Source organism: Dermacentor variabilis, chromosome 9 (genome assembly GCF_050947875.1).
Source record: "Dermacentor variabilis isolate Ectoservices chromosome 9, ASM5094787v1, whole genome shotgun sequence".
In the NCBI taxonomy this organism is placed as follows: Eukaryota; Metazoa; Arthropoda; class Arachnida; order Ixodida; family Ixodidae; genus Dermacentor; species Dermacentor variabilis.
This window is the reverse complement of record NC_134576.1, coordinates 60,106,056-60,124,254: the sequence shown is the minus strand read 5'-3', so window position 1 is coordinate 60,124,254 and position 18,199 is coordinate 60,106,056. Positions and strand designations below refer to the sequence as shown.

At 48.6% G+C, this 18,199-nt stretch overlaps 1 protein-coding gene across 1 annotated transcript in view; it reads right to left on the bottom strand.

Moving 5' to 3' along the window:
- Positions 1–17,849, bottom strand: part of LOC142592723 (uncharacterized) — a 325,325-nt gene extending 307,476 nt beyond the window's left edge. Inside the window, exon 1 of the mRNA XM_075704320.1 lies at positions 17,339–17,849. Within this exon, the coding sequence (XP_075560435.1) occupies positions 17,339–17,453 (115 nt within the window). The 5' untranslated portion in view covers positions 17,454–17,849. The remainder of the gene's footprint in view (positions 1–17,338) is intronic.
- Between the last annotated feature and the right edge of the window lie 350 nt (positions 17,850–18,199).

The window sequence follows — 18,199 nt, the reverse complement described above, 5'->3', positions numbered from 1 at the left end:
TTACCCTGACAATACTGACTCACGTTTTCATTTAGTTTTGCCTCATTTGTTTTCTTCAGCATGTTTTGTTTAATTTTCTTGTTTTATTCCCATGCCCTCAGATCACCAGTTCAGAAACCATGAGCAAATTAATGAAAGCGCATTGCAGTCTGTAGTGCCCCCTAATTTACTTAACTATCTCAGATCTGTCCCGCGTATCGATTAGCGCTTCACTTTTACTTATTTTTTACCGTTCACACCGGCCTATCAAGATTACTAAGCACTTTTCTGGCGCCGTCACAGACGACATCTTCGGAAGGGGTGCTTGTCCGTTTCCGATCTTGCGGTTTCCTTTATTTACGGCGCCGATCTTTCCCGTTCGCAATCGATTCGAAGCAAGCTTTCTTCCACCGTGCGGGCCGACGATGCCGGCTCGCGCTGACGCACCCGCAACAAATTATGGGGTGCGGTTTTCGCGTCGGGCGGCTTCCCGACTGGGCTCGCGACCCTCTCGACGCTGCCGAAGTGTGCGATCAAGGGGCGGCTTTAATTACGAGGTGTCGCGCGTCGCGCGCGCGCGAGCCGCCGACTCCGCCTTCTATAGGCGGCCCCTTCCCCGCGAGTCAGAGCGTAAATAACGAAGACAAAGCACAGTCGGGAACAATTAACGGCGCCGAAAACGGAATTTGGGAATGCTTCTAAACTCGGAATCGGAACGCGTGGAGCGATGAAAAACAAAAGAAACAATCAAGCGTCAAAGAATTCAACACACAAGTGCCGGGAGTGCATGGGAATGACAGGCTAAATCAAAGAGCCCATAAAGGAAAATTGATCGAACATCTAAACTCCAGGAGGAGGGGGGGCGGGGCGAGGAGAGGTGTTCTGTAAGTGTCCAAGGGCGCTATAACGTAAAACTATTCCAAACTTTTCTATTCCGATTCTGCTATCAGCCCTCCACAATTGGTCAAAAACTTTTTCGACCACCCCCACTTCACCTGTCTATCACGCGACGTCACAAAAACTGCGATACCTCCCCATCTGATATGATGTGTACACACTTACTATGCATGATTTGACAGAAAAAAGAAAAACAGTTATTTTTGATTCGACGCCTTTTCGCCATTAGCCTCCGGCTATTGGTCAAAAAGTTTTTGGGCTGCACCCACTTCGTCTGCCTATCACGCGACGTCACAAAACCACGAAAACTTACCACGTCAAAGTGACGTGTACGCATTAAAGATGCATTAATATGCCTAACAAAACTCAATTTTCTTCTGAATAGCCGCAGGCTGCCCCGTTCCGAAAGGAATAAAAGATGGCTGCCGCCGATCGCTCAGGCACTGGCTACTCGCACCTGCCGGAGAGCATGGATGTATTTGCGCATAATAAAACTTTTGCATGGCCGTGTAACGCTTTCGAGCACTTTCAGCACGTTTACCACCTCATTCTGCCAACTTTTCTTTGCTGAGTGTCCCTTTTAGCGTCATTCTTAAGCTTCCGTTGCATGCCGCCGCGATTTTCGACCAGCCACCGCAAGCTAAGTAAGGGAAAGCCGACCAATCGCAGACGCCGGCACCACCCTCTTTGTCTGGTTATCGATTTTCAGTGCACTGGCTCTGCCCCATCGACTCCCTCTCCACTTGAGCGTTCTCCTCGCTTCTTGTCAGCCAATTAGATGCGACAAGCCGCTCAGTGTAGGCAATGTTATTTGTTTTTCAAGCAAACAAAAGTGACCTCCTATAAACGAGGAGAGCGTTTTATAGGTGTGTTCAGACAACCCTGCGGGTGACCGCCCGGTGCTTGCGTCGGTGGTTACGCAAATTTGACGTCAGGAGATTGGAATAGAAACATATTGGAATAGTTTTACGTTATAGGGCCCCAACTAATGGACATGTTCATTTGGTTTGCTGCTGAAGTTCTGATTGGCTGAGCTGAGGCACGGGTCAGTAGGAGACCGGCGCACCCAGCTAGTCAGCGCTGCAACAGCAACCGAAATGAATATGACCCCGCCCCCCACCACAGGCACAGAGAGACCATCTCGTAGGCACCAACAGTACCACTTTCCCATAATGCTAACCAATTCCTTAAAATATTACTGCTGAAACTTAAGAGAGATAGAAAGAAGGAGAAGGAAAGGCAGGGTTGCCAACCACACGCAGGTCTGATTTGCTTCCCTACGCGTAGGGAAATGGTTAAAGGCAGACAAGAAAGAAGAGAAAACACCGAGCAGTCACGCGATAGACGTATCCCTGTTACCTTGGACAGCTTGGGTTTCTTCCCTGAGCACCTAAATCGAAATATCACAGCTTTTTGTTTTGTATTCCGCCCCTATCGAAACGAGTCTGCCGAGACCGCAACTCATACAGGTAACTTTTTTTGCTGGGTAGCAAAATGATCTGGGCGCTAAACTACCTCGCTTGGGACCAACCTATTCCCTATATGCCTGGGCGAAGTTGCGACGATTCCCGCACATTTTAAAGAGGACGTTTCTCTCGATTCGATACAGCACGGAAGAGCAGAATCCGGGTGGGGCTGTTAACGGCTACGCTCCTGCTCTCAGCCGGCCTACATAAGACCGGCATAACCGCTTCCCCCTCAATCGGTTGCGTCACGCGGATGGTTCGTCTTTGAGTCAAGACTCCCGTCTTTGATGGCGGAACCAGCGTACTGAGCGCAAAGTTTGATGACGAATACTTCGGGCCACAACCGCTTTACACGCTTCAAACAAAAACGCATTGCTTTTGAAGATGATTACATTTGATATAAATCTATGGCGTACTCAACCAATTTAAAGTAAGTAACGAACGCATATTTTCTTAATTGCTTTCCTGCTTACTCCATTCGTTCGCGAAAATTGTGTCCTTCAATGCGCATTAGCCAGCTGTGCCAACACCAGTTTGAAAGCTAGTATATATTAAAAAAGAATAGAAAACATTACTGAGACTTCATACTTGAGGAGCTTCTGCAGTCCACCTGTCTCAGGGAATGTCAGTCAATGAACAGTCCTTATACTGCGTAATGTGCGTCACAGACTGAAAATGACAAACGAGCAGAGCGATCAACCTGCACTGATGCAGTCAGCAGCAGGTATACCAAAATGTTACGACTACAGCGTCATTCCACCGAACCACCATCAAAGCTTCGTACGCGGTCAATCATCATTTATTGCTTTTTTTATTGAAATGAAAATAAAAGAAAGAGATGGCAGTCACCGTATAATGGTGACGGCTACTCCTTTTCGCAAAGCGAATCATCATGTCAGTGCCTGGGTTAAAGAGCAAGAAAACAATTCCCGTGTCAGTGCTGACGTATTCTCGAAAACAATAACAGCTATATGTATAGTGAAAGCTTGACCCTGAGCCCGGCTGGAATTTTTCAGGCTTGGAGGCGGGTGCCGAAAACTTATCAGAATATCGCGAGGGGTTGGAAGGCGTTACCAACATATATATATATATATATATATATATATATATATATATATATATATATATATATATATATATATATATATATATATATATATATATATATATATATATATATATATATGTGTGTGTGTGTGTGTGTGTGTGTGTGTGTGTGTGTGTGTGTGTGTGTGTGTGTGTGTGTGTGTGTGTGTGTGTATAAGGGAGGCGTTTCCAACTGAGGCATTTCCAACGCCTCAATTGGAAACGCCTCCCTTACCCTTAACTTCACACCACAATCCCGGCTGACGCAGAACTGACTCGCCATATTATACCCCTGTCACACGGGCACCCGCGAACTCCATTGAACTCCTCCGTCTTTAAGCCAATGGAGTTGCGCTCCCTGTCACACAGTCTCCCTTGCGACAAGGAAGTTAAATGGAGATTTTGGGCGAAGGGAGTTCGACAATGACCATTACGGTTGGATGGAGTACTCTCGTTCCCAGGTAGCGACAGTTCCGCAGAGAAACCACGCTAGTAAAATCGTCGTAACTGGTTAATTTATAAGTTTTAGCACCATTATTCTTTTTGCCTTGAGATATATGCCACATAATGGAAGTTTAATTTGTTTTTAAGGGCATCAGCGCCTGTGCCCTCTACACCAATACTTCGCCACGCCGCATCGGGTGACGTCGTTCCGCCATTTCGTTTGTTTTTATAAAGCCCGCGAGCCGCACGTGGTGTCGTTCAAGCCGCACGGGTAAATTCTCCGGGTGACACGCATCATGAGCGATCCCGGCGCATTATCGTCGCGAACACACAGCCACGCGTGATTGCACAGCGGCATCACAACTCGAAGCCCAGCGGCCAAACAACGTGACCCGCGCTGCCCACGCACGAAAGCAAACGCGCAGTGTGGCCAGCATCGCTTGCAACTCCGCTATGCTTGGAAAACAAAAGCCTTGCGGTAACGTACCACAAAGTTTCTCGCTGTGTATTTTATGTTATTACGTACTGCGTTAAATAAAATACGCATAGATTACTTTAACGGCGACCGTATACGTGAACAGTTGCACGCGGAAGTAAGCGCAGCAGCGCCGTTTCTACCCCGTGCGGCGCCCGTCGAAAGCTCGCGCTGTGCCGTGTAGCACGGCCGCAACTCCATTGCCGTCCATCTCTGTTAGGGAGTTTCATGCTCAACGGACTTCGCGGGTGCCCCTGTGACAGGGGTATCAGGCCTGCGCCACACTGCAGAACCGCGAACCCTCGTTTGTCATTGTGAGAAAAACACGGCACAAACTTTACCTAATTCTCATATTCACTTTTAGCTAACCTTTAGGCACGACCGTCCAGTTAAGCTGACCTGAAAACGTCAATAGAAGCTTCGGTGGCTACCTTTTGCGCGGTTAACCCCAGGTTGTCAGTTCTGGGAAAGCGGGGTAAGGGATAGGGTAACAAACCCCATCCCCTCCCTTCCTGCCGATGTCTCATTGAGCCTCACTATCACATTTCCAATGATTGCCTCTGTTACACGCCAATATCACGTTTATTTTGTGTGTTAGTACTATCATCTCTGTTATGCTCAGCCATCGGACTTTAGCTGTAACCACTTAAATGACTTCTTTAGGGGCCGCTTTTTTATACATTATTTGCCAGAGTACTCCGTATTCGGTCAGATTCTCAAAGTTGCGAGCGGCCCTGCTGCCTCTGAGGTAGCCACGTATAAAGAAGAGCAGCTCCTCAAGGACATCACGTGCCTGTGCGCTAAAACCTAAGAGCTGCATCGAAACAGTGTGCTGTAGTGGTCACATGCGCCCCCAGAGGCATCATTCAGGCTGACCGCGCTGCCAGAACTGCACACCACACTTCGGCCGAATTGGCCCAGATACCGCCGGCTAGACAATTGCGTCCATGGTGGCTCGGCGTTCGTAGCGATGTTCTCACTGGTGTGACGCAAGCCATCATGGAAGGACTCCTATATAAAACGGATGCGTCTTATGACTTCCATATGCCGCGAGGTTTCAGTAGACTATAGATCGAGCGTCGCATCTGGCTTAACATGGCTCACTCGAACTGCCTTAAACTCAAGATTGCGTTGAGAAACTCGCTAATGGGCTCCATCTCTGTAACGATGCTCCCGAGGAATTACAACATGCTGTATTGCGACGGCTGTCGCTACTTGTCAGACTTCATGAAGGACATACTTCCCTTGCGTCAAATGCGCGCTGCTTGCTGCTAAAACGCCACAAATCTTTTCTAACATTAACAGGCCTTAGTAAAGGACTGTGAAACATATTTTGAATACATGTGCGTGCCTGTCGGTGTACGTGTTCCGTGTATGTTTACGTAATCAGCGTGTAAGCAATAACATAGATTCAGTACCCGGAATAGCATGCCAGGCGATCAGCCAGGCCACCATCCCCAGCTTCTCGTTGAAGTAAGCGTCGTATTATTACTATAATTATAACCGTCGAGTGTGCCTCCGCAACATTCACCTGCAAGAAGAGGGGGAACGCATACCACGAGGCTTGAGTCCATGTAGATAAGAACTGTACTAGAAAAGTGTCCTTACACCTTAGGAAAAATGGCGTAGACGTAACTGGAAACCAGTAAGCTGAGCTTGTCAAGGGGATAAATGCATAGGTGCACATTTTCCTATGGAAAGTTCCAAGAACAAGCGTACAAGCTTCTGTACGGTTTTCTTTCTCATGTGGGTTATGTTTCTGAACTACGTTCTTTTGGCATATCAATGTTGTCTTGCTTATTGCAGATTCTTGTCGTGGTGAACAAACTGTACAAGGAACCAGAATTTATCTCCGGGCTCTCTTTGCGCTGAGGAGAGAATGCAGTACCCGGCAACGGCACAGTCTCTGAACCTGCAAAATGCAGGACTTAATAAACATTTGCATCTTCAAGGTAGTATTTTTTTCTTTATGTGTGAGTGCTACCAACGCATTACGGATATGTAGTCTGGTAATACAGACCTTTAGGAACGCGCCATCTCGATGTGCGCAGTTAAATGAATTCACCCAAAAGAGATTTTCAGGCTCACTTCTTGCAGCACGGGCTTTTTCAGCACGCACAGTTGGGCGTAAGAAGGACGAGACAGCTGGCACACACCAGCAAAGGAACGTTCAGTGGTAGTCACATAAGGTAGCGCAGTCACGGTGCTTTTAAGCAACGCAGTAGCGATTCAGTGGACCTGTGCGTACAAGCGTGCCTTGGTCAAGCGCCAGGATTTATTATTATTATGATTATTATTTTAGGACCATCTGTCATCTGGCATGCACATAAGGTCCTTGACCGCCGAAGGAAGGGCATTGCCACAGAAGGCTCTCCATAATCCATCACATCGAAAAGAATTGCATGATGTGCTATGATGGTTGCCAACGAATAAACGTTCGTAAATGCGACACTCGAATGATGTATTACCTCACAAGGGAGAGGAATGTGCAAACTACAGTCAAAACTGTGAAGTGTGAAATCTTAAGACAGGCAAAAAAAAAAAAAGGTTTCCGAAATTGAGGAAGTGCACTGGTGGCGAAACGCCCAAAGTTAATGATCAACAATTACTTACCGCCGTTCTTAGATTGATCAATTTATACTGTTGGCCGATTCTTTCGGCCAACAGAATATTTCGCATGCTTGCGTGAGAAGTGCGAGCCATTGCGAGAAATCTTTATTATTGCAGAAACCGTTGCGGAATAAACCGCGCAACGGTTTCTGCAATAATAAAGTTTCTCCTCCTCCTCCTCCTCCTTCGTTGCCTAACAACCTGGAAACATTATTTCGTAGTAATTATTTGTGACACGTAAACGATATTGCAATAACGAGTACGTGCGTTTCGGCGGTTACCCTTTAAAGTATACTGTAAGCAGGAGACGCTTTCTGGAAACTTGTCTGAAAGCGCATAAGAAGGATTTTACGATGGCTCACGACCTCTGTTGGAAAAATTCAAGTAAAACCTGAATGGTTCGAAGAATTGCGTCTGGAATGGAGCACCACAGAGCGGGAAGCGGTTGATGCCATTTAGACGTAGTGATATCAATAATAACGACAGCGGAAATGTCACGCGAATCCTTTCCGTTGCTAAAAACAAAATCCCGCTTGTGAGCGCTTGGTTTTCGACGCCGCAACGGTAGGCACTCTCTTCACCTCAACTTTTTTTTTTTTACAGCTCGCTGAGTCACCCGTATTACATCATGCCACCTTCTTCACGCATTTGACAGTACGCCGGTCATCAACTGCAAGTGGCTCGTCGTGGCACATGAACAGTCACATTCCAAGCTTCATCGTTTTTTTTCCCTCGGCGCAGCTAAAGGCTGGAGCGACCTTCCCTGCAGTGTCGCCACCATCACGTGCCGTCCAGAATTTTCTGAAACTGTTTTGCCTTGTAGTTTACCCCACTCACCTGCTTTTATCTATGTCATCAGTATCATCATCAGCAGCTTGGTTACGCCCCACTGCAGGGCATAAGCTTCTCCCATACTTCTCCAACTGCCCGGGTCACGTGCTAATTGTGGCCAGGTTGTCCCTGCAAACTTTTTAATCTCATCCTCCCACCTAAATTTCAGCTGCCCCCTCCTACGCTTCCCTTCTCTTGGAATCCAGTCCGTAATCCTTAATGACCATCGGTTATCTTCCCTCCTCATTACATGTCCTGCCCATGCCCATTTCTTTTTCTGGATTTCAACTAAGATGTCATTAACTTGTGTTTGTTCCATCACCCAATCTGCTCTTTTCTTATGCCTTAACGTTACACCCATCATTTTCCTTTCCATAACTCGTTGCATCGTCTTCAATTTAAGTAGAACCCTTTTAGTAAGCCTCCAGGTTTCTGCCCCATACGTGAGTACTGGTAAGACACAGCCGTTATACACTTTTCTCTTGAGGGATAGTGGCAACCTGCTGTTCATGATCTGAGAATGCCTGCCAAACGCACCCCAGTCCATTCTCATTCTTCTGATTATTTCAGTCTCATGATCCGGATCAGCGGTCACTACCTGTCCTAAGTAGATGTATTCCCTTACCACTTCCAGTGTCTCGCTACCTATCGTAAATTGCTGTTCTCTTCCGAGACTGTTAAACATTACTTTAGTTTTCTGCACATTAATTTTTAGACCCACCCTTCAGCTTTGCCTCTCCAGGTCAGTGAGCATGCATTGCAATTGGTCCCCTGAGTTACTAAACAAGGCTATATCATCAGCGAATCGCAACTGACTAAGGTATTCTCCATTAACTCTTATCCCCAATTCTTCCCAATCCATGTCTCTGAATAGCTCCTGTAAACACGCTGTGAATAGCATTAGAGAGATCATATCTCCCTGCCTGATGCCTTTCTTTATTGGGATTTTGTCGCTTTGTTTACGGAGGACTACGGTGGCTGTGGAGCCGCTATATATATCTTTCTGTATTTTTACATATGGCTCGTCTACACCCTCATTCCGTAATGCCTCCATGACTGCCGAGCTTTTGACTGAATCAAACGCTTTCTCGTAATCAATGAAATCTATATATAAGGGTTCGTTATATTCCGCACATTTCTCTATCGCCTGATTGACAGTGTGAATATGGTCTATTGTTGAGTAGCCTTTACGGAATCCTGCCTGGTCCTTTGGTTGACAGAAGTCTAAGGTGTTCCTGACTCTAATTGCGATTACCTTAGTAAATACTTTGTAGGCAACGGACAGTAAGCTGATCGGTCTATAATTTTTCATGTCTTTGGCGTCCCCTTTCTTACGGATTAGGAATATGTTAGCGTTCTTCACATAATGTTCCGGTACGCTTGAGGTCGTGAGGCATTGCGTATACAGAGTGACCAGTTTTTCTAGAACAATCTGCCCAGAAAAACTCGCCCCCCTGTATACGCCCGCGTTTATCTATGTACACCCACGCAATCTTTTATATAATATCGCGCAGCGTAGACCGCACCGGGCACCAGCTTGTAGAGGCGAGCAATAGAAATCGCCTTGAGCGCCCGCCTATTACTGTGCCTGATCTCGCCGATCCTCGCCTCTACAAGCTGGCGCACGGTGTGGTCGACGCTCGGCGGGATCAGCGACAGTAACGCGCGGGCGCACAAGGCGATTTCTAGTTGGTAATTGTTCCGACGCATCGTTGGCTTCAGGAGTGTCCCTCGCCGCCAAGAGGCCGCTGACACGTCATGCGGTCGACGCTCGTGCGGTATTACTAAGATACTGCAGAGGTGTACACGTAAACAGCCCTTATGTAATACCCTAAACGGAGTCCTTAAGGTAATGAAGTGAATGGGGGTGCCAATACTGTAAATATAGACTGTGCAATATAGACATTACGGCACTCCGCCAAAATAAAAGGTCCTCTAGCTGCACCTGGCCTGTAAGGTCGCTCTGATTGTTCGGGTTCTTAAGTGTCACGAATCAGCCACGTGCTTTGTGCATAGAGAGGGGGTTCACTTGCCCCCGTGTCAACCGGGCGACAGTTGCTGTGTTATGTGGGGTCACAGGCACCGCGCGGTGTTGGATGACGCGTCGCGGCAGGTGTCAGGTGGGCGAGTGCCGATTCCGGGAAGTCGGCATTGTGCGCACGGTGTTGGCAGTCCGCCGACGGTCACACGAGTCCACACAGACCAGCCTTGAAAGGGACCGCTGTACAAGGTATTGTGGCTGTGGCTCCCGAGTGCCTGACTAATTGGAGGCGCCGCCAAGGTTAAGAAGGGCTTAGCAACGCTGACCCCGTTCCGCATGCAGTGAGCAGGGACCTAATCTTCTACGCGTCCGGAACGCAATCGCCAGCCTTGTTGTTGGGTGCGGCTGCCGGTGTGGTGTCGAAGGCCAGCTTACAGTGCACGCTGTAGGAATGCGGTGCACACGTAAAGAGTGCATTCGGACGACGGCGTCTTGGAAACGCGCACTCGGAGAACTTTGTCTTGTAGACAACAAGTTTGAAGGACAAGGAGGGCCATCAGTCTCCCACGCGGACAAACTTTGAGTACGGCCGCACTACGTGGTATCGATGCCCCTGCTTCCGAGACATTTGCGGCCTAGACGCCGTTGGGATTTGAAACGGTCTAGCGATAACTTGTTCGGGCCTGGCGTGTTTTGCTGACCCCGTCACTAACTACGGAGAAATGAGAGGGCATCGGAGTTTTAGGGAAGAAGGAAAATAGCTTTGTTTTCCAATATGTTTATTTTGAAGAGTAAGCCCATCCCTGTGGGTTGTGGCTTAACAAACGGTTGACTCTGATTGGCAACTGAACCTGTGGGACGGGCCAACGGCCCTACCGCCTTTTTTTTCTTTGTGTAATTGGGCTATAAAAATCGGGACGACATGCTGTCCCTCAGACTTGGCTGAAATCAGGATTACTGATAGATCAGTGAGGCTCCGTACCATGTACGTTAGACTTGGCTGAAATCAGGATTGCTGATAGATCAGTGAGCCTCCGTACTATGTACGTTAAAACGAGTCTGGGCTCTAACAGTCATTGAGACAGTCGAAGAGTGAGACTTTGTTTCTCAGTTGTTCAAGTTTGTAATGTATTTGTTTTACCTGCCATGTATATAGAAAAGTTTACCTATAAATATTTCTTGTACATCTGATCTGCATCGCTTCCTGTCTGCGTTTGATCAACAACTGCCGATCATCGTCCGAGAAGCTTCAAGTTCCAGCGGTGAAGCGAGGACGAAGAAAGAACAAAACTTTACTGGCGCAGCCGACAGGATCGGCAAGCCCCACAACGAGCAACGAGCAGCGAGCCAGGCGCAAGGCATCAGAGGGCCACCAGCCAATTCCGCAAGGGTTGCACTTCATCTGGACAAGGACGTCAGGCGGCGCCCCCAGCAGCAACGGGTGAGCGGGATTCCTTGCGTTTTGTCTAGGTTGGCATGGCTGTTGTTCAGTGAGGTTAATGGTGTTCACGCGCAGAACAGCAAACGCGATTGAGGCTAACGTAAACATTGATACTGCATTTGAACAAAGAGAGGGTCAGAGACGGCAGGAACTGCAACGCGTCGGAGAGACCGAGTCTGAGACGTCGGATACTGAAATGGATAGTGAGACGCAAGGCGCTGCTCAGGCTCCGAGCACGACAGATCCAGAAGCCATGGCGGTGAGACGCCTGGAGCTGGAGCTGGAAAAGGTGCGCCTACAGCTAGAGTGCGAGCGCATTGCTCTACGGAGAGTGGAGCTCGAGCAGTCGAGCAGGCCGCCTTCGGTGTCGGAAGGAAGCGATCGGCGCGGTGCCATCACGGATGGAATAGCACAATGTGCTAAAGTGCTTAAGGCATACCGGTTGCCGTGTGACGCTGACGTTCCGATATGGTTTGATGAGGTCGAAAAGTTGTTTGCATCTTTTCAAGTACCAGCACATAGCCGTGTACATTTGATCATGCCTGCGCTGGCCGAGCGGGTTCGTTATCTGTTGCGTGGCCTCAATGACGAGGAATGTACAGATTATGAGACTGTAAAGAAGGCGGTATTAGATGAACTTAAGCTCACGCCAGCTAAATACTTGGAGAGGTTTGAAAAGGCATCTAAACGAAAGGAGGAAACTTGGGCTCAGTTCGCGTCTCGCGGGAGAACTTATTTGGCCTATTACCTTCAATCTCGAAATGCAAACACCAAAGAAGCTATGACGGAGCTTATGGTCGCTGACCGTATGAAAGCCAGTCTAAGCTCAGAAGCCCTTGAATATGTTCTTTTGCGGGAGGGTGAAGATTGGTTTAAGCCAGTGGAGGTGGCGAAAGTGCTCGAGACTTTCGAGCAAGCTAAAGGGAAAGGACGAGCAACTAAGCCAGCCGCAATAGCCTCACTGCTGCAGCACTCAAAACTAGCTAGCCCGCAGAGGACAAACTTAAAATGCCACGTGTGTCATGTACAGGGTCACCTAGCCAGAGACTGCCCAAAAGCTTCAAATAAAGAACAGCAGGGGAAGGCGCCGACTGTGCAAAAACAAAGGGTACAGAAGGTTGCTGTTGTAAGTGAAGAACCTCCACCAGAGCAAGAAAGGGTGCTAAGCGCTAGAGTGCAAGTCGTAGCTCAAAATTCTAGTTCAGGGAGGTCAAAGCTGGACCTTATCCCTATCATGTGCGGGAATATAGCAACAGAAGCTGTGTTGGACACAGGTAGTGAGATAACGGTCGTCCGTAAAAGTATGTTGCCGGTCGTTTTACAGGAGCCATCGGGAACAGTAAGGCTCGAGTCGGCATTCGGAAAGACCATTCGAGCTAACCTAGCTACGCTGCCCGTAGGCATGCATCGCCCGGGGGCTGTGATACAACCGCAGAGGATCAATCTGGTGTGCGCAGTTACAGACGAACTTGCAAAGGGGGTTGACTGCCTGCTGTCAAAGGAAGATTGGGAACTACTACAGGCGCAGGAAAAAGAGGAGTTTGCACGAGAAAATATTCCGCGAGTAGCCAGTTCCGTTGGGGTCCGATCAGTCGAAATGGTCGATAACACTGAGCCGGACTGCGGTCTAAGTTTCGAAGAAACGACAGATGAAATCCCTAAATTGCAAGGGAATAGTTTAATACAAGATGTCAATGGGGTGCCCAGTCAGCGGGAGGAATTTCGAGCTGCTCAGCTGGCCGATGAAAGCCTGAAAAAGGCCTCATATGATGCGAGAAATGGAAAAGCTAGCATGTTCGTGTCAGACGGACTTTTGTACCATTGGGATTCCTTAGCGGGAGTCAAAGGGAGACAACTGGTCCTACCAGAAGAAAGACGCAATGAGGCAGTGCCGCTCCGATCCCTGACAGCGAGGGCCGCATGCGAGGCTTTACTGGAAATTTTCAGTCGTACTGGACTGCCGGGAACGATCTGTTCAGACCAAGGTACTAACTTTAAATCTCAACTGACACAGTTAATGTCAGAAAAACTGGGCTGTTCACCCAGGTTCTCCACTGCCGAACACCCTGAGGGCAACGGAGTAGTTGAGAGATGGAACAGAGTCCTCAAAAATATGTTGTATAATGTAATGGAACGGGGCCGAAGAAAGTGGGACAAGCTGATCCCATTTGTTCTGTGGGCGTATCACGAAGTGCCGCATGATACCACCGGGGTGGCGCCGTTCAGGCCATTGTACGGTAGAAACCCAAATGGGTCCCTATCAGTGTTGCAGCAAACTTGGACGGGTGAAATTGTGGTGCCCTCAACTCTGAGAGAGAACTACGCCGATGCGGGGAGCCCGCTTACAGCTTTGACAAGGCGAGGGGTTCCTAATTCAATTCCATGGTTGGAAGAAGCGCAGTGCGCGTTCGAAAGTCTGAAATTAGCTCTCTGTCAGGCTGTCGCCATGAACACTCCTGAGCCTCATCAGCCGTACTGGCTATTCACTGATGCGTCGGCGACGGCGGCCGGTGCCTGTTTAGCTCAAATATCAGCGGACGGAAAAGAAAAGCCGATCGCTTTTGCTAGCCATCGCTTTAACCCGACACAGGCGCGCTGGTCGACTATAGAGAGAGAAGCCTTTGATATTATTTGGGCACTCAAGAAATTTGACTACTGGCTTTTCGGAGCAGTGGTGAATGTTGTCTCTGACCATAACCCATTGTCATATTTGACAACCAGCACCCCGCAGGGGGCCAAGTTAGCAAGATGGGCGCTTTCACTACAGCGCTACAAAGTAACGGTGCGTCACCGGAAAGGAACAAGTAACGCCAATGCTCATGCATTGTCAAGGCTCTCAAATCGTTCATGGGAGCCAACCGAGTAAAGAGCAGAAAAGAAAGGATAGACAGAAACAGCCATGCCAGCTAGGACAGGCGTGAATGTTCCCGTTCACCCGAAGGAAGTGTGCGTGGGAGAGTTCAGCCTTGATGGAACTTTCGATGGTTGTTGTCGTCCATGTGTGCGAGGGTTATAAGACTGTGTACATACTATGTATATACCCTGTATATGTCACTTTTCTGCTGTTGTACAGCGCAGCGCGTTGCAAAGTGTTCCTGTACTTACATTAGTATTTCATGCTCACTGCCATGAATGTGTTGAGCCTTCGCCCTTTTCTTTTATCGCTGTGTGAAAATTGTTTTTTTTCGTGGTCCTTTTAGTTCATTTTCCTGTTCCTTACGGGCTCCGCAGCACCCGTGTTGGGCAGCGTATGTAAATTTTCTTTGACGGAACCTTCAGAGCCTAAATTTTACGATACAGCGCCCTTTGGCTCTTGTAGTATAGCTGGGCACATTGTGAGCCCAGTATACTCTTTAGGAGGGACGTGTAAGGTCGCTCTGATTGTTCGGGTTCTTAAGTGTCACGAATCAGCCACGTGCTTTGTGCATAGAGAGGGGGTTCACTTGCCCCCGTGTCAACCGGGCGACAGTTGCTGTGTTATGTGGGGTCACAGGCACCGCGCGGTGTTGGATGACGCGTCGCGGCAGGTGTCAGGTGGGCGAGTGCCGATTCCGGGAAGTCGGCATTGTGCGCACGGTGTTGGCAGTCCGCCGACGGTCACACGAGTCCACACAGACCAGCCTTGAAAGGGACCGCTGTACAAGGTATTGTGGCTGTGGCTCCCGAGTGCCTGACTAATTGGAGGCGCCGCCAAGGTTAAGAAGGGCTTAGCAACGCTGACCCCGTTCCGCATGCAGTGAGCAGGGACCTAATCTTCTACGCGTCCGGAACGCAATCGCCAGCCTTGTTGTTGGGTGCGGCTGCCGGTGTGGTGTCGAAGGCCAGCTTACAGTGCACGCTGTAGGAATGCGGTGCACACGTAAAGAGTGCATTCGGACGACGGCGTCTTGGAAACGCGCACTCGGAGAACTTTGTCTTGTAGACAACAAGTTTGAAGGACAAGGAGGGCCATCAGTCTCCCACGCGGACAAACTTTGAGTACGGCCGCACTACGTGGTATCGATGCCCCTGCTTCCGAGACATTTGCGGCCTAGACGCCGTTGGGATTTGAAACGGTCTAGCGATAACTTGTTCGGGCCTGGCGTGTTTTGCTGACCCCGTCACTAACTACGGAGAAATGAGAGGGCATCGGAGTTTTAGGGAAGAAGGAAAATAGCTTTGTTTTCCAATATGTTTATTTTGAAGAGTAAGCCCATCCCTGTGGGTTGTGGCTTAACAAACGGTTGACTCTGATTGGCAACTGAACCTGTGGGACGGGCCAACGGCCCTACCGCCTTTTTTTTCTTTGTGTAATTGGGCTATAAAAATCGGGACGACATGCTGTCCCTCAGACTTGGCTGAAATCAGGATTACTGATAGATCAGTGAGGCTCCGTACCATGTACGTTAGACTTGGCTGAAATCAGGATTGCTGATAGATCAGTGAGCCTCCGTACTATGTACGTTAAAACGAGTCTGGGCTCTAACAGTCATTGAGACAGTCGAAGAGTGAGACTTTGTTTCTCAGTTGTTCAAGTTTGTAATGTATTTGTTTTACCTGCCATGTATATAGAAAAGTTTACCTATAAATATTTCTTGTACATCTGATCTGCATCGCTTCCTGTCTGCGTTTGATCAACAACTGCCGATCATCGTCCGAGAAGCTTCAAGTTCCAGCGGTGAAGCGAGGACGAAGAAAGAACAAAACTTTACTTGGCCTTTTAAAGTAAGGTTCATTGGACAATTAATTGTTTGTACCTAAGGCTTAAAGCGGAATACCAGGATTGATTGGAGAGCTGCTGCTTGCATCTATGATCACGTTATAGGTGACAGCTGCAACTGGAAATATGCCTCGCGTTGGCCGCCATGCTGAGAACATTGTTAGCTAACTAAACCAAGGCTAGACTTTGTACCTATGCACAAATGCCATGGACGCAAAAACAGCGACCACTGTAGTTGAAGTGGATGAGCAACGCTCGCGTCGCCCAAAAGTTGTAAGTTCTTCTCGCCCTGGAGAGAAATTGTCTCCTCTTTCTATTGATTTGGCATGAGGATCATAATGACAGAATCTTGAGCTTCCAGTCTCCGGATGCGTGGATTTATTTTCAAGTTATTTTGACTTTTCCCTAAAACGGTGCCAGGCGCACACATCATTCCAGTTTTCGCACGGCTTTGCATTTTATCTTCGCATGTCTACAAGAGGCCAGCGAATGTTTGCCTTCGAGAGGAAATTGGTATAAAAATAATTCGTCCTCTATTTATACGAAGTAAAAACGCGAGATTTAATGTCACCACGCCCTGTTCCGTTTCACAGGCCACGCCACGCAAGCGCTCCGCAATTCATTATTATCAAGCGTATCATAATGGATTTGAATGTGTTCATTTTTTATTGCACCCCCACAGAAGCACATGATTTTATGACCAAGGTATATGATAAACCACACTTGGCCAGGGATGTTCCGCCTTCGAAACTACAAAAAATGAGACTTTCAGTAGATTATTTAGGTCGCTTCATGACAGACCGAAACATCAGTATCTAACTCAATCATTTAAAAAAGACGGTAATCGCGAAGGCTTCAGAGAATAATGCAAATTTTAAATGCTAAACACTGCGCGAATCAGGAAACCCTGAACCTGAAGCCAAAGCGTTGGAAAGGCGAATTGTCGTTGCATTTCCCTTCTTGGCCTATAGTTAAAGAAAACAAAAACTACCGCAATATCGTGGCCCGATACGTTGCCAGACTTCCCATATTTATGAAGCACATTCACATTGGGCAAGACGTTTTTTGATAGCGCGTTTGAGGCTACTTCAGTATGAACCTGTGAGAAGATAAATAACATTCCCATAACAACATTATTCCCGGAAAACCGCAGGTATTGTTTCTAGTGCCTTCCTAGTATTTGCACATTCCACGGTAGGGTCGTGCACTGTCTGTAGGCACTTCGTTCGGTTCGTGCGGGAACAATTTTTTTTTCTGAGCTCCAGTTTGACTGGCGAGCAATGTAGTGTGCGGAACGGCGTCAACTCAAGAGATAACTGCCAAGGGTTACGATGCTCGAGGAAAAACGGGCCGCCAACAACATCTTATCGCGCATTTCCTTTCGGCTCTTCTTTTTCCTGCCAAGCCGGCTTCGTGAAATGGTGCTTACCTTGGTCCACGAGCCTAGCGGCGTGTCCGGACAGCTTCTCGCGTTCGCCCATCAGCTCGGCCAGGTATGTCCTGCTATCCATTGTCTGCTGCATTTTTCCAAAACCCGCTGCCATGACGAATGGTCGCAAAGGGAGGTCACCAACACACTTTCGATATTCAACAGGCGAGGAACCACTGGAGTTCAGCGTGCGCACCGGAAAACACGGTCACTCCCACACTGATCCCGTCGCGTAATCCTTCTGCAGAAACCGGCGAATCACAAGACGCACGAGAGAGTAAGCGCGCAGGGAAGGAAGTGCGCGGTGCACAAATCGTCACGCACTCCAGGAGATGTGTGTTGTGGACGAGTGCGAGATAAGATAGGGAAATCCGCTCAGTGAGTGACGTGGTCGTCAAAAGACGCCGCCGCGTCCGAGGAACGAACGTAACAGCTCCGTCGGGCAGCCAGCCGCTGCTTGCCGACAGCGGGGATCGGGCGCCCACACAGAGGAATAGCAGACGACGCTCTGTGAACGCGCCGAGGCGAAAACGAGCAGACGATGCGCGGGAGAAACATCGGGCGGTGGCGTGGAGGCGGAAAGCGACCGCAGCGCCCGTCGGAGAGGGGAGCGGGAAATCGCGGAAGCTTATCGCCTTTGGCGCGGAGTTCTGAAATGACCGGCTCCATGCGAGTTGGCGCGCGTTTATCATCGTATGTGCCCATTGTGCACTGTACACGTTTCGTGTATGCTCTTCACTGCTGAAGATGTAAAAAAGTGCCCGACGCATTTGATGCAATAGTGATTTACTTTTGAATACTCGAATTCGAAGGTGCAGTACTATACACTCCAAAAAAAGTTTACGCCCTTTGGCGTGCATG